This window comes from Oncorhynchus nerka, linkage group LG25, assembly GCF_034236695.1.
Source record: "Oncorhynchus nerka isolate Pitt River linkage group LG25, Oner_Uvic_2.0, whole genome shotgun sequence".
NCBI classification, from domain to species: Eukaryota; Metazoa; Chordata; class Actinopteri; order Salmoniformes; family Salmonidae; genus Oncorhynchus; species Oncorhynchus nerka.
Genome location: NC_088420.1, coordinates 41,845,045 through 41,861,881, shown reverse-complemented (window position 1 = coordinate 41,861,881; position 16,837 = coordinate 41,845,045). Strand labels below are relative to the sequence as shown.

Genomic DNA, 16,837 nt, shown 5'->3' with positions numbered 1-16,837 from the left:
AATTGTTGCATGTTGAGTTTATATTTTTGTTCAGTATATATAGTGCATCCGGAAAGTATTCAGACACCTTCCTTTTATGCACATTTTGTTACATTACAACTTTATTCTAAAATGGATTAAATAACTAAAAAATCCTCATCAGTCTACACACAAAACCCCATAAAGACAAAGCAAAAACAGGTTTTTAGAAATGTTTGCAAATGTATACAATTAAAATACCTTATTTACATAAGTATTCAGGATGTTTGCTGTGAGATGCGAAATTGAGCTCAGTTGCATCCTGTTTACATTTATCTTCCTTGAGATGTTTCTACAACTTAATTGGAGTCCACCTGTGGTAAATTCAACTGATTGGACATGATTTGGAAAGGCACCCACCTGTCTATATAAGGTCCCAGTTGACAGTGCATGTCAGAGTGAAAACCAAGCCATGAGGTTGAAGGAATTGTCCGTAGAGCTCTGAGACAGGATTGTGTCGAGGCACAGATCTAGGGAAAGGTGTCAAAAAATGTCTGCAGCATTGAAGGTCCCCAAGAACACAGTGGCCTCCATCAGTTTTGAATTGAAGAAGTTTGGAATCACCAAGACTTCCTAGACCTGGCCGCCCAGCCAAAATGAGCAATCGAGGGAGAAGGGCCTTGGTCAGGGAGGTGACCAAGAACCCGATGGTCACTCTGACAGAGCTCAATATGTCCTCTGTGGAGATGGGAGATCCTTCCAGAAGGACAACCATCTCTGCAGCACCCAGGCCTTTTTTGTAGAGTGGCCAGACGGAAGCCACTCCTCAGTAAAAGACGCATGACAGCGCGCTTGGAGTTTGCCAAAGGGCAGTTAAAGACTCTCAGACCATGAGAAACAAGATTCTTTGGTCTGACAAAACCAAGATTGAACTCTTTGGCCTGAATGCCAAGTGTCACATCTGCAGGAAACCTGGCACCATCCCTACGGTGAAGTATGGTTGTGGCAGGGACTGGGCGACTAGTCAGGATCAAGGAAAAGATGAACGGAGCAAAGTACAGAAAGATCCTTGATGAAAACCTGCTCCAGAGTGCTCATGACCACAGACTGATGCGAAGGTTCACCTTCCAACAGGACAACGACGCTAAGCACACATCCAAGACAACACAGGTGTGGCTTCAGGACAAGTCTATGAATGTCCTTGTTTAGCCCAGCCAGAGCCCGGACAGACCTGAAAATATCTGTACAGAGACGCTCCACATCTGACCTGACAGATCTTGAGAGGATATGCAAAGAAAATGGGAGAAACTCCCCAAATACAGGTGAACCAAGATTGCAGCGTCATTCCCAAGAAGACCCGAGGCTGTAATCACTGCCAAATGTGCTTCAACAAAGTAAAGGATCTGCATACTGTACATGTAAATGTGATATTTCAAAAAATGTTTTCTTTGTCAAAGGGTATTGTGTGTAGATTGATGAGGGAAAAAACTATGTAATCCATTTTAGAATAAGGCTGTAACATAACAAAATGAGTAAAAAGTTAAATGGGTCTGAATAGTTTCTGAATGCCCTGTAATTCCTTCTCAAATATGCTACGCTTTCTCCTCCTCTCACCTTTTCCTTTCACTTGTGGACTTCGTGTGCAACACATCAGCTGTCTGTGACCAGGCAAAAAAACATTCAGAGCCAAACCTTCATATCATGACCGCTATCCAGTCAACATAGCTACTAGAACTAACACATTAGTAAACCCGCTACAATCATGCAGTACACTGTACAGTCAGTAAGCAGTTTAGCAGTTACACCAGTGGGCCCCGGTGGCAATAAATTAATTATACCCACAGCTTACCTTGACTTGGAAGAGCTCGAGTGTTGGATAGCCATAGCCAACTAGCTAACATAGCATCCCTATTTGTTTGAGCTGGGTGTTTGAGTAGGCTAAACAAGCTAACTGCATTCGATGATAACTAAGTTAGTGAAAGTGAACAAAAATATAATACAAAATATAGCTATCTCTCTCTCTTGCTTCTCCTTAATTTTGGAAGAAATTAATTTGTTCGGAACTGTTCAACTATTGTATTTCTCTCTCTTTGAGTCAACTAATCACCACGTGTTATGCATTACAGTGCTAGCTAGCTGTAGCGTATGCTTTCAGTAGTAGATTCATTATCTAATCCTTTGAATGGGTAGACAACATGTCAATTCATGCTGCAAGAGTTCTTAGTATGGAGGAAGTCCTCCGGAAGTTGTCATAATTACTGTGTGAGTCTATGGAAGGGGGTGAGAACCATGAGCCTCCTAGGTTTTGTATTGAAGTCAATGTACCCAGATGAGGACAGAAACTCGCTGTCCTCCGGCTACACCATGGTGCTACCCTACAGTGCTGTTGAGGCTACTGCAGACCTTCATTGCAAAACAATGTGATTTATTACATTTTTGGGTGACAAGTGAATATACATTGGGGAGAACAAGTATTTGATACACTGCCGATTTTGCAGGTTTTCCTACTTACAAAGCATGTAGATGTCTGTCATTTTTATCATAGGTACACTTCAACTGTGAGAGACGGATTCTAAATCAAAAATCCAGAAAATCACATTGTATGATTTTTAAGTAATTAATTAGCATTTTATTGCATGACATAAGTATTTGATCACCTACCAACCAGTAAGAATTCCGGCTCTCACAGACCTGTTAGTTTTTCATAAAGAATCTCTCCTGTTCTCCACTCATTACCTGTATTAACTGCACCTGTTTGAACTGTGCACACACTCAATCAAACATACTCCAACCTCTCCACAATGGTCAAGACCAGAGAGCTGTGTAAGGACATCAGGGATAAAATTGTAGACCTGCACAAGGCTGGGATGGGCTACAGGACAATAGGCAAGCAGCTTGGTGAGAAGGCAACAACTATTGGCGCAATTATTAGAAAATGGAAGAAGTTCAAGATGACGGTCAATCACCCTTAGTCTGGGGCTCCATGCAAGATATCACCTGGTGGGGCATCAATGATCATGAGGAAGGTGAGGGATCAGCCCAGAAGAACACGGCAGGACCTGGTCAATGACCTGAAGAGAGCTGGGACCACAGTCTCAAAGAAAACCATTAGTAACACACTACGACGTCATGGATTAAAATCCTGCAGGTCCCCCTGCTCAAGCCAGCGCATGTCCAGGCCCGTCTGAACTTTGCCAATCTGGATGATACAGAGGAGGAATGGGAGAAGGTCATGTGGTCTGATGAGACAAACATATAGTTTTTTGGTCTAAACTCCACTCGCCGTGTTTGGAGGAAGAAGAAGGATGAGTACAACCCCAAGAACACCACCCCAACTGTGAAGCATGGAGGTGGAAACGTCATTCTTTGGGGATGCTTTTCTGTAAAGGGGACAGGACGACTGCACCGTTTTGAAGGGAGGATGGATGGGGCCATGTATCGTGAGATCTTGGCCAACAACCTCCTTCCCCCAGTAAGAGCATTGAAGATGGGTCGTGGCTGGGTCTTCCAGCATGACAACAACCCGAAACACACAGCCAGGGAACTAATGAGTGGCTCTGTAAGAAGCATCTCAAGGTCCTGGAGTGGCCTAGCCAGTCTCCAGACGTGAACCCAATAGGAAATCTTTGGAGGGAGCTGAAAGTCCTTATTTTCCAGCGACAGCCCCAAAACCTGAAGGATCTGGAGAAGGTCTGTATGGAGGAGTGGGCCAAAATCGCAGCTGTAGTGTGTGCAAACCTGGTCAAGAACTACAGGAAACGTATGATCTCTGTAATTGCAAACAAAGGTTTCTGTACCAAATATTATGTTCTGCTTTTCTGATGTATCAAATACTTATGTCATGGAATAAAATGCTAATTAATTACTTAAAAATCATACAATGTGATTTTCTGGATTTTGTTTGAGATTCCGTCTCACACGGTTGAAGTGTACCTATGATAAAATGTCAGACCTCTACATGCTTTGTAAGTAGGAAAACATGCAAAATCGGCAGTGTATCAAATACTTGTTCTCCCCACTGTATTTAGTGTAGTTGTATCTAAATATGATAACTTTTTTTATGTTTCAGCATTTTTATTTTTATGAAATTCACTGAGGAGGATGGTCCTCTCCTTCTTCCTCTGAGGAGCCTCCACTGTTGTACACCCTGTTATTACAGAAACAATCACACACACACAAAAATCCATCCATGTTGCAGAACATTTTGAAATGCATTGACTTTCATTGCTAATGCTTCTTCTCCTCCCCCGAAGCATCTGAATCTCCAGTTATGTAACATGTGCTAACATTAGACTTGCCTCGATTATCTGGAATTACAATCAGATTATGTGATTAATTCAATCCTAATCTCATAAACCTTGGTGTGAAAAAGTCAAGAGCAGTTGGAAATCCAGATCTTCTCTCCTCCCATTAGAGTAGTGTAAGGACATGTGCTCACTAATTGCTGATGGTGTGGGTTTTAGGGGAATGGTAACAATGTTTTCACTATTATGGTTGCTAAATCAGAGTTAATTATTAAAGTAACACCACAAGCCTTTTATTTTGAGAGGCACCTTGTATCATTTTTACCTTGTTACATTTTCCTGTTCCTCAGCAGATTGTACAATAATTCAACCATCATCATTCACACTTTCCAGGTCTTTAAAATGACACTTAGCAAAGACAAAAGCTTGTGGTAATTTGATAATCGTTCCCACTGTAGATAATCAACCATTTACAATAACATTAGTCATTGTGGTAACCTGCTGACAATCTCCTTAATTATAGGCTGAGACTGTGATCCTATATGCAATGAATAGTAGGAGGAAATGAAATTATTAGTCTATACTCATCTGTCAGATTCACTTCCTTATAGTGTAACATCAACGGATGACCTTCTTTGCATATAAAACACTTCTGGGTGGTATGTGTTGTGGTTTGTCACTACTATGAAAAAAAACAATTAAAAAAAACAGTACTACTATCGAGAAAAAAAGCTATGTTAAAAAACAAAAATACTAGCATTGAAAAAAAACGATGTAAAACATTTTTGTAAATAAGAACCAGACCATACATAAAAAAGAACAATAGTTTATTTGTAACATATATGAACTACAAACTCCTGGTTTATAATCGATCTTCATATATTTTTTTAAGGTCATGAAAGTATGCTAACATGAAAATCAATGTCTTACTATTTTACAGTATGTTTCTATTTTTCACTTTAATAAACAGGTTGTTGGCACATGTAAAATTAAAATTTAAAACGTTTTTATTTTTTTTTATTTTAAAAATGTGTTTTTATAGAAATCTACCACTAGAACAGTATTCCTTCTCAGAGAAAATAATGTGGAGCTAAAAGCATCTTGTCCCTCCTACCCAACCAAAACATTGAGATACAATCCATAAAGAATGAGATAGATTTACTAAATTGCAATAAATGCACCATAAAAGTCTCCAAATTATTTACCAACCAAATGAAAGAGAAGGGATGATGGACAAACTCTCTTACTTAAAAAATTGAGATCCAGATCCCACCATGATCACCCCAAACACATCGTCAATGACTCACAACAGAGATGGTTTACGTCTGTGCTAAACTCCATGTAAACATCTTTAGTTATTGTATTGGCAGAGATGCCACACTGATGAACATGTTTCTTTCATGTTGACTAAAACTGTGTTGAAGAAGCTCATGTAAGATGGAGTTACCTGAATTATAATTAGGTCATAACGTGCCACATGACATTAAAATAAGTTATTCATTCATCTTTGAGGATTTAGTCTTTCTGTCCAAGTATACAGTAGAAGTGACGTTTAAAACTGATGACGGGATATGTCTATTCCCCGATTCTGCATCCTTTACTGTCTGGGTTTAAGTGGAAAAGCAACAAGGGTGACGCTACATATCATTATAATCTGTGACAACCTCCATACTCTGCTGTTTAACACTAAACACTGGTCAAGTACAAGGGGATGAAATGCTACTACATCACTGTAAGCATATTGTTTCATAGTTGAGGTGCATTTCAAATAACACTATCCACAGACATACCATTTTCAATTGACTCTGAATAATGTTAAAGCATCTAGCTAGCCAATGGGAGCTCTGATAGCACATGCCTTTCTGCTTAAGGTCATGGTTTCCATGGTGACTGAATCAGCCCACTCCTGTATTTGACATCATATCATTAATAGTGCTTCCTCCCAGAAAATAACTAGATGACATCTGTGTACCCTCATTCTTCTGGAGAATTCAAAATAGAACACAATCATTTATTTCTCAGAAACAAAATGGACCCAAAAAGAAAAAGCACTGTTGCATAACCTTTCTTAGATGTTTAACATTATGGAGGGAGTGGAGACCAAAAAGAAAAGCAGGGGGTGTGCTATGCTGACAAATGGAATTGTTTTAAGATGGTCATACTATGGAGCATTTAGCTATTTGATTTAGAATTTTAGGACCACTTTAGGTAGCAAAGAAATATATTAAAAAAACGATTTAATAAAATATTGATTTGGGCCTATAGAAACGCATTGAATAACACATTCAAAAAGGACAGTCAAAAAAGAAATCATAAGAAACAAGGTTTTGAAGTGTATGTCCTAAATCTCGTCTATCATTTTTTTTAACTCAGGAAATATATGTACTGAATATATTTTTTTTTTACACATATTGAACCCCTTTTTTTGGGTAGGCACAAAACTACCTTAATACTTCCATTCGTTTTTTAAACCGGTTACCTTCAGATGAGTTCCGTGACATTTGTTGGGGTATCCACTTTCCATAGAGTGGTTAAATTAGTCAAACCGTTCGGACGCTTCAGACACAAAAAACTGATATCTCTAGCTTAAACTGGTGGATTTTGATGGGGATTTTTTGGTTTAGTAACTTAGATTGAAGCACAATCTATAAAAAGACTCCTGGGGTATGTGGCTAAGCCTTGGATGTGAAGGGTATTTGCTTGGCCTCTTTATTTATGGCACCATTTTTTACTGTGGGGCATTTTTAATGTTTTTCCAGGGAGCAGGTGCCTGTGAAGCACTGTCCACCCAAAGCCCTGAGGGTATGTCGATTAAAATAGAAATGGTGTCATGGTTGAGGCAGAGAGATGCAGGTGTGACCTGAACATCTGCTCGAAGCCACACACCTCATCCCTAAACCCTCTCTCTCTCTCTGCATGAACCCTGGCACTCTGTCCTCTATCCCTCGTCCTGAGCTTGGCAGGGGCACGGTGTGAATCTGGGCCTGTCGTGCCTATGTGCCCAATGTTTGAACAGACAATAGATAGGCAATGTGCTAGGACAGCTATGTTCGGTGTCCTTAGCCCCCGTTCCCACTCACCAGTCTGCTCCTTGCTGCCCTGGTTGAAGTCAGGCGTCATAGAGAGTTAACACAGGAGAGTCATCAGTATCCTTGGTGGTGTTCCAGGGCTCTTTTTTAAATCAAGTCACACAAATCAGTATTTCTCTTAACACCTGGAAAAATATTTGTGTCAGGAACCACATTAATATCATATAGCAATTTTCAGAGATTTGCAATGAGACTGCAGATAAGATGATCTGGAATAGCACACATATCTGTGATGATATGGTAAACCATCATAACAGCTGATGTGGGATGGGAAAAGGCGGTATGACATTCAGGGAGCTCTCATATGCCTGACTGTATTTGCCAATGCGATCTCCATGACTCACAAAGTTATGATGGATCAGAGCAAGTGGAATAGAAAAGGAATCACAAATGGTATGAATACACAACGTGTAAATGAGACAAACACTGTGTGAAACGTGATTTACTGGCGTAATACACACTGTGAGATAACTATGAATCACATGTTGCTAACAGTTGGCCATGGTATAGTTTGGATCACACTTCCCTCGTTTAACGTCCCTAATCTATTGATGGCAGAGCCAAGGGTACATCTGTATCTAATTTGAGTGGCAGATTTAATGAAATAATGTGTTATCAGATTTCATCACTGACAGTCCCAGCATTCACCCTCAGATAACGACCAAGCTTTTAATCCATCTAAATTAACAGATTTTCACAAAATATTTAATCAATTAATTTGTGGCAGGAGGAAATCTCTAATGTGATCTAGAAATTATCTAATTATGTGGGGTAAAAAGAGGTTGCCAACTTGCCATCACTTACAGATTGGGGGAAACCAGAACATGGTTAGCTTGAGATTCACATAGAGTTTGTAAGCATATTAGTAAACCATCCTCCCTCAAATTAAGAAAACTAAACATCTGATGAAATAAGTTCTGAAAAAATAATTGCAGAATACAGTTTTTTCTTGATTTAGCCACAATAGATTTTTTCTTAAATAAATAACTTCTTTTTTGTAAAGACATTTTTTGAAACATTAGACATACCCTAGTTCCCAATGTCATTGAATAAACATCATCAACCACTGATTCGCTGGACAAACAGTGAGTCAAGTCCTCCACTTCACATCCATAATCCTCATAACTAATATCCAATAATGTCCCTTTTGTAATTTCATCAGTTCGTCTCATTATGAAAAAATTGTTAGATCTGAGTCTCTTGTACATTGTCTTTCGAACTGGCCCGGATTAACAAAGGTTCGTGCGCCGAGCTGTGTATGGAGTTGATAGTGGAGACGTGGTTGTACGCAGACTTATAGGTGTTGTAGTGGTTCAGGTGCTCATGCTCCAGCGGGGGCAGATTCAGGTGGCCCTCCATGGCCGGCCCGCCTGTCACACAGTCCTCGTCTACATTGATGATCTCAATGGTGCGCTGTGGCGCATGGTGGTTCTGCTGGTGGTGCTGCTTCCTCATCTTGTAGAAGATGATTAGCATAACAGCGGCCATGAGGGTGATGGCCACGAAGCAGCCGATGATGATTTTGGTGGTCTTCATCACCTCATCCAGGCCGGTCATGGAGCTGTCGTTCAGGTCCGTGACAGGGATGGTAAAGGTCTTCTCTGTGGCCCGGGTGGAGAGGGGCATCCGGGCCGTTGTGGTGGTGGTGGAGGTGGACGACACAGTCTCCCAGGATCCGGCGGAGGGGGTGGGGCCCAACTTCTGCCACACGGTGGAGCGCCCCTCGTCGTGCACTGGCTCGATGGTCTCCACTGTTACTGTGGTAAAGTAGCTGAGGACGTTCTCTGTGGAAGACACGTTGAGAGTGGCAGATGCTGTGGTATTGCCTGCTGAGTTGCTTACCATGCAGGTGTAGGTTCCCGTGTCTTGCATGGTGACATTGGTGAAGTTGAGCGTGCCGTCGTTGAGCACAGAAATGCGGATCTTGTATGCACCGTGGGTCATGATGGAGCCATTGGGCGTAATCCAACTGACTGAGGTCAGAGAGCTGGCCCTGCACTTCAGCTCTGCAGCCATACCCTCTGTCACGTTCAGGTCCGCTGGTGGCTCCACAATAACAGGTGCGTAACAGTGGAAATAGTTCTGGTCCAGCTCACCTATGTAGCGTCCCTTGTGGCTGGCTGGGGAACTGCAGCGGGCACAGCAGCTGGTGTTGGCCGGCACCATCTCTTTGAGCCACCAGCTGAGCCACAGGATGTCACAGTTGCAGTTCCAGGGGTTGTGATGGAGGTGGACTCTCTCCAGGTGGTGCAGGGGGGTGAAGAGATCATGGGGCAGCAGGGTGAGGTTGTTGTGGGCCAGGTTGAGCTCCACCAGCGACTGCAGGTCGTCAAAGGAGTTCCTTTCAATGGTTTTGATCTGGGCATGCATCATCCACAGCTTCTGCAGATGGATCAACCCTTTGAAGGAGCCAGGTCTGATGACCGTCAGCTGGTTCCCTGACATCTCTAGCTCGTCCAGCTTGACCAGTGGGATGAGGTTGGGGATCTCCTTCAGATTGCACATGCCCAGGTTCAGGTAGCGCAGGTTGCCGAGGCCCTCGAAAGCCCCCTCTGAGATATACGAGAGGCGTTTGAGTTCCCCTAAATCCAGCCGCCGTAGCGAGGGCACCCTGTTGAACGCATACGAGGGAATGCTCTCGATGGGGTTGTTCCTCAGCCACAGCTCCTTGAGCTTGGAGAGGTACTCAAAGGCCCCATTGGGGATTGTGGTGAGGCGGTTGTCAAACAGCTCCAGAGTGTTGAGACTAGCCAGGCCGTTGAAGGCCCCAATCTCAATGTTTCGGATGTGGTTCTTGCTCAGCTGCAGGATCTCCAGGTGCCGCAGGTGCTTGAAGCTGTCCACCTTGATCACCTGGATGAGGTTCTCCTGCAGGTTCAGGTAGCGTGTGTTGGTGGATATGCCATCGGGGACCTCACGGAGCCCCCGCCGCGTACAGATCACCTTGCTGAACTGGTTGCTGCAGGAGCAGACAGAGGGGCAGGTCTGAGCGCGCACCAGGCCCGCCACCGCCAGGAGCTGGAGGGCTAGAAGCAGCACAAATAAAGGGTCGGACAGGGCCCGGTTCCACCTAGGACCTCTCATCGTCTGCTGCTGCCGAGAAGAGGTCATCTTGTTCAACATTCATAATTCATTGGCTGGGTCGTCCACTTTTCGGGAAGAGGCGGTGTTGGAGTTGGCTGAAACGAGAAAAGAACAGAGAGAGGAAGGATGGGTTAGAAGGGAGGAATGTAAATGCAAGCCCATCATGTATTATAATTTGTTTACAAGATAAAACCCAATATACACGTGATGTTTATAAGTGATGACATATTCATTGTAGCCTGTTAATGTGTTTCTTGTGCAAGGAGACATTACAAGGATAAACCATATATAATCTGTCTGAAAAAAAGGCTTCAGAAATCAATAGATACACACACACACACACACACACACACACACACACACACACTAAAACTCACATATTAACACCCACTGTGTGCCACAATATGAATAAGCGATGACCTTGGCAGTGTGTTTTATATACGTTTCTGTTTCTGAGTGTGTCGCCCCCTACACTCTCAATCTTAGTCACATAAAACAAAATCACAATATTACCTCCAACTTCTGTGCTGTATCTCTCCATTGGTTGGGAGGAGTGGGGGCAGGCACAGTCATGTCTGAGGCTGTGGTGTGAATTATATTTCACACTGGGGGGACATAAATAACAGGAAGCTTGCCACCCACCAGTCCTTCAATCAAGCTGCCATATCAGGAAACTTTGGATTGCATCTCGTAGTGATTTTTTATTTTATTTTTTATTTCACCTTTATTTAACCAGGTAGGCTAGTTGAGAACAAGTTCTCATTTGCAACTGCGACCTGGCCAAGATAAAGCATAGCAGTGTGAACAGACAACACAGAGTTACACATGGAGTAAACAATTAACAAGTCAATAACACAGTAGAAAAAAAGGGGGAGTCTATATACAATGTGTGCAAAAGGCATGAGGAGGTAGGCGAATAATTACAAATTTGCAGATTAACACTGGAGTGATAAATGATCAGATGGTCATGTACAGGTAGAGATATTGGTGTGCAAAAGAGCAGAAAAGTAAATAAATAAAAACAGTATAAAAACAGTATGGGAATGAGGTAGGTGAAAATGGGTGGGCTATTTACCAATAGACTATGTACAGCTGCAGCGATCGGTTAGCTGCTCAGATAGCTGATGTTTGAAGTTGGTGAGGGAGATAAAAGTCTCCAACTTCAGCGATTTTTGCAGTTCGTTCCAGTTACAGGCAGCAGAGTACTGGAATGAAAGGCGGCCAAATGAGGTGTTGGCTTTAGGGATGATCAGTGAGATACACCTGCTGGAGCGCGTGCTACGGATGGGTGTTGCCATCGTGACCAGTGAACTGAGATAAGGCGGAGCTTTACCTAGCATGGACTTGTAGATGACCTGGAGCCAGTGGGTCTGGCGACGAATATGTAGCGAGGGCCAGCCGACTAGAGCATACAAGTCGCAGTGGTGGGTGGTATAAGGTGCTTTAGTGACAAAACGGATGGCACTGTGATAGACTGCATCCAGTTTGCTGAGTAGAGTGTTGGAGGCCATTTTGTAGATGACATCGCCGAAGTCGAGGATCGGTAGGATAGTCAGTTTTACTAGGGTAAGCTTGGCGGCGTGAGTGAAGGAGGCTTTGTTGCGGAATAGAAAGCCGACTCTTGATTTGATTTTCGATTGGAGATGTTTGATATGAGTCTGGAAGGAGAGTTTGCAGTCTAGCCAGACACCTAGGTACTTATAAATGTCCACATATTCAAGGTCGGAACCATCCAGGGTGGTGATGCTAGTCGGGCATGCGGGTGCAGGCAGCGATCGGTTGAAAAGCATGCATTTGGTTTTACTAGCGTTTAAGAGCAGTTGGAGGCCACGGAAGGAGTGCTGTATGGCATTGAAGCTCGTTTGGAGGTTAGATAGCACAGTGTCCAATGACGGGCAGAAAGTATATAGAATGGTGTCGTCTGCGTAGAGGTGGAACAGGGAATCGCCCGCAGCAAGAGCAACATCATTGATATATACAGAGAAAAGAGTCGGCCCGAGAATTGAACCCTGTGGCACCCCCATAGAGACTGCCAGAGGACCGGACAGCATGCCCTCCGATTTGACACACTGAACTCTGTCTGCAAAATAATTGGTGAACCAGGCAAGGCAGTCATCCGAAAAACCGAGGCTACTGAGTCTGCCGATAAGAATATGGTGATTGACAGAGTCGAAAGCCTTGGCAAGGTCGATGAAGACGGCTGCACAGTACTGTCTTTTATCGATGGCGGTTATGATATCATTTAGTACCTTGAGTGTGGCTGAGGTGCACCCGTGACCGGCTCGGAAACCAGATTGCACAGCGGAGAAGGTACGGTGGGATTCGAGATGGTCAGTAACCTGTTTGTTGACTTGGCTTTCGAAGACCTTAGATAGGCAGGGCAGGATGGATATAGGTCTATAACAGTTTGGGTCCAGGGTGTCTCCCCCTTTGAAGAGGGGGATGACTGCGGCAGCTTTCCAATCCTTGGGGATCTCAGACGATATGAAAGAGAGGTTGAACAGGCTGTTAATAGGGGTTGCGACAATGGCGGCGGATAGTTTCAGAAATAGAGGGTCCAGATTGTCAAGCCCAGCTGATTTGTACGGGTCCAGGTTTTGCAGCTCTTTCAGAACATCTGCTATCTGGATTTGGGTAAAGGAGAACCTGGAGAGGCTTGGGCGAGGAGCTGCGGGGGGGGGGCGGAGCTGTTGGCCGAGGTTGGAGTAGCCAGGCGGAAGGCATGGCCAGCCGTTGAGAAATGCTTATTGAAGTTTTCGATAATCATGGATTTATCGGTGGTCGTTTGACTGCGGCTCCGTGGCGGATACAGGCAATGAGGCAGTGATCGCTGAGATCCTGGTTGAAGATAGCGGAGGTGTATTTGGAGGGCCAGTTGGTCAGGATGACGTCTATGAGGGTGCCCTTGTTTACAGAGTTAGGGTTGTACCTGGTGGGTTCCTTGATGATTTGAGTGAGATTGAGGGCATCTAGCTTAGATTGTAGGACTGCCGGGGTGTTAAGCATATCCCAGTTTAGGTCACCTAACAGAACAAACTCTGAAGCTAGATGGGGGGCGATCAATTCACAAATGGTGTCCAGGGCACAGCTGGGAGCTGAGGGTGGTTGGTAGCAGGCGGCAACAGTGAGAGACTTATTTCTGGAGAGAGTAATTTTCAAAATTAGTAGTTCGAACTGTTTGGGTATGGACCTGGAAAGTATGACATTACTTTGCAGGCTATCTCTGCAGTAGACTGCAACTCCTCCCCCGTTTGGCAGTTCTATCTTGACAGAAGATGTTATAGTTGGGTATGGAAATCTCTGAATTTTTGGTGGCCTTCCTGAGCCAGGATTTAGACACGGCAAGGACATCAGGGTTAGCAGAGTGTGCTAAAGCAGTGAGTAAAACAAACTTAGGGAGGAGGCTTCTGATGTTGACATGCATGAAACCGAGGCTTTTTCGATCACAGAAGTCAACAAATGAGGGTGCCTGGGGACATGCAGGGCCTGGGTTTACCTCCACATCACCCGCGGAACAGAGAAGGAGTAGTATGAGGGTGCGGCTAAAGGCTATCAAAACTGGTCGCCTAGAGCGTTGGGGACAGAGAATAAGAGGACCGGGTTTCTGGGCAATAGAATATATTCAGGGCATAATGCACAGACAGGGGTATGGTGGGGTGCGGGTACAGCGGAGGTAAGCCCAGGCACTGGGTGATGATGAGAGAGGTTGTATCTCTGGACGTGCTGCTTGTAATGGTTGAGGTCACCGCATGTGTGGGAGGTGGGACAAAGGAGGTAACAGGGGTATGAAGAGTGGAACTAGGGGCTCCATTGTGAACTAAAACAATTATAACTAACCTAAACAACAGTATACAAGGCATATTGACATTTGAGAGAGACATACAGCGAGGCATACAGTAATCACAGGTGTTGAATTGGGAAAGCTAGCTAAAACAGTAGGCGAGGCTAATCAGCTAGCACAACAAACAGCAGGTAAAATGGCGTTGACTAGGCAACGGGGCCGACAGATAAAACAAACAAGCGGAATGGGGTACCGTGATTAATGGACAGTCCAGCGTGCGTCAGCTATGTAGCCAAGAGATCAGTGTCCAGGGGGCAGCGGTGGATGGGCAGGGAAGCTGGACTGGCGAGTGTTATCCAGGTTAAAAAAACTAACAATGACTAAATAGCTTGTAGCTAGTTAGCTGGTTAGCGTCTGGAGGTTCTTGAGTGTGTTCTAAAAAATTAAAAATAATAGCGATTCCGTATCACATTGGGTGAGGCAGGTTTCCGGAAGGTATAAACAAATAAAAAATCAAATAGAGATAGAAAGTAAATATGAGTCCACAGAGTGTTTGGGACGCGGTGATTCAGACGGTTAGCAGGCCTGTGCTAACAAGCTAACAGTTCGTAGGCCCGGGCTAGACAAGGTAGCAGTTAGTGGACCGGAGCTAGACAAGCTAGCAGTTAGCAGGCCGAATTAGCAAGCAGGGAGATAGCGAGGGCTAGAGAGTTAGCCTTTGGGGGACGTCGCGATGGGGTGAGTCTGTTTATTCCTCTTCCTGCGGTGAGATCGATAGACCGGTCCTGGGCCCGGGTATTCTAGCCCAGGAGTATGCTACAGGTGCTCTGGCCGGGCTAGCTTCAGGCTAAGTGGGTGGAAACGCTAGCCAGGGGTAATCATCCGGCGTTGCAGTTTAGCTAGATAGCTAGTTGTGAAGATCCAGCTGAGAAATGTTCCGTTTGCGGTGGGAATCCGGGGATGAAAAATAAATAGGTCCGTTGTGCTCTGGTTAGAGTCGCGTTGTTCGAACTGGCGAGAGCTTTCCGGGCTAAAGGTTAGCTGATGACCGGTTAGCTGAAGACCGCTAGCATAGCTGGCTAGCTTCAGTTGAGGGGTTCCGGTTCCGAAGTAAAAATAGCTACATTGGGTGAGGCGGGTTGCAGGAGAGTATTTGGAAGCTTAGGTTTAGCAAAATGTTTTTAAAGAGGTATGCGAAGAAAAATATGTAAAAAAACGAAAAAGAAGCGATGTATACAGGGACAGAACGACAGGACGACTTACTGCTACGCCATCGTGATGCTCAGATGTATGTATGTGGCAGGACTGTGAAAAGTCAGAGGCACAAAAATAGCAGGGAATGATGATTTGTCTGTATCATATGTCATGCTGTTAGGTGATGTGTGTGCTGTACTATGCTGTAGAACCCTTTGAAGAACAATTTTTGGAATCCAGGTTGAACAATTTGGTTCCAGGTATGATCCTTTTTGGTTCCATGTTGAACCCTGTCAACAGAGGGTAGTACATGGAACCCACAAGGTGTCTGCCTGGAACCAAAAAGGTTTCTCATTTGGGGACAGCCAAAGAACCATCCTGACACCCTTTTTTCTAAGAGTGTACTTCAATGACACTTGACTTCAGTGGTGCAACCTACAGCATTTATGAGGGAGCCACACTAGTGCACTTAAAGAATCAAAAATTGTATTTGTCACATGCGCCGAATACAACAGATGTAGGCGTTACCGTGAAATTCTAACTTACAAGCACATAACTTCTTATGGCTGGGGGCAGTATTGAGTAGCTTGGATGAATAAGGTGCTCAGATGTGCCCAGAGTAAACTGCCTGCTACTTAGTCCCAGTTGCTAATATATGCATATATGGTATATATATATATATATATGGTATATTTGGATAGAAAACACTCTGAAATTTCTAAAACAGTTTGAATGATGCCTGTGAGTATAACAGAACTCATATGGCAGGCAAAAACATGAGAAAAAATCTAACCAGGAAGTGGGAAATCTGAGGTTGGTCGTTTTTCAACTCATTCCCTATTGAAGATACAATGGGATATTGGTCAGGTTGCACTTCCTAAGGCTTCCATTAGATGTCAAAAGTATTTAGAACCTTGTTTGATGCTTCTACTGTGAAGTGGGGGCGAATGAGAAGGGAATGAGTCAGAGGTCAGCCAGAATGCATTGAGCTCGTGACGCTCGTTCACGTGAGAGCGAGCTCTGTTCCATTGCTTTTCTACAGACAAAGGACTAAGCATGCAACCCTGCGTTGCCCCAATGTTGAGGATCAGTAAGGCAGATGTGTTGCTGACTACCCTTACCACCTGGGATTGGCCCGTCAGGAAGTTCAGGATCCAGTTGAAGAGGGAGGTGTTTAGTCCCAGGGTTCTTAGCTTAGTGATGAGCTTTGTGGGCACTATGGTCTAGAATGCTGAGCTGTAGTCAATAAACAGCATTCTCATATACAGTTGAAATCGGAACTTTACATACACCTTTTCCAAATACATTTAAACTCAGTTTTTCACAATTCCTGACATTTAATCCTAGTAAAAATTCCCTGTCTTAGGTCAGTTAGGATCACCACTTTATTTTAAGAATGTGAAATGTCAGAATAATAGTAGAGATAATGATTTTGTCCCATAACTCCTGACAGAGCTAGTGTAACTGAGTCAGGTTTGTATGCCTCC

At 43.9% G+C, this 16,837-nt stretch overlaps 1 protein-coding gene across 1 annotated transcript in view; it reads right to left on the bottom strand.

Annotated features, from left to right (window-relative positions):
* Positions 1–5,008: 5,008 nt before the first annotated feature.
* The window catches only part of LOC115109519 (leucine-rich repeat-containing protein 4C-like), a 39,308-nt gene continuing 27,479 nt past the window's right edge, over positions 5,009–16,837 (bottom strand). Inside the window, exon 2 of the mRNA XM_029634483.2 lies at positions 5,009–10,470. Within this exon, the coding sequence (XP_029490343.1) occupies positions 8,477–10,414 (1,938 nt within the window). The 5' untranslated portion in view covers positions 10,415–10,470 and the 3' untranslated portion in view covers positions 5,009–8,476. The remainder of the gene's footprint in view (positions 10,471–16,837) is intronic.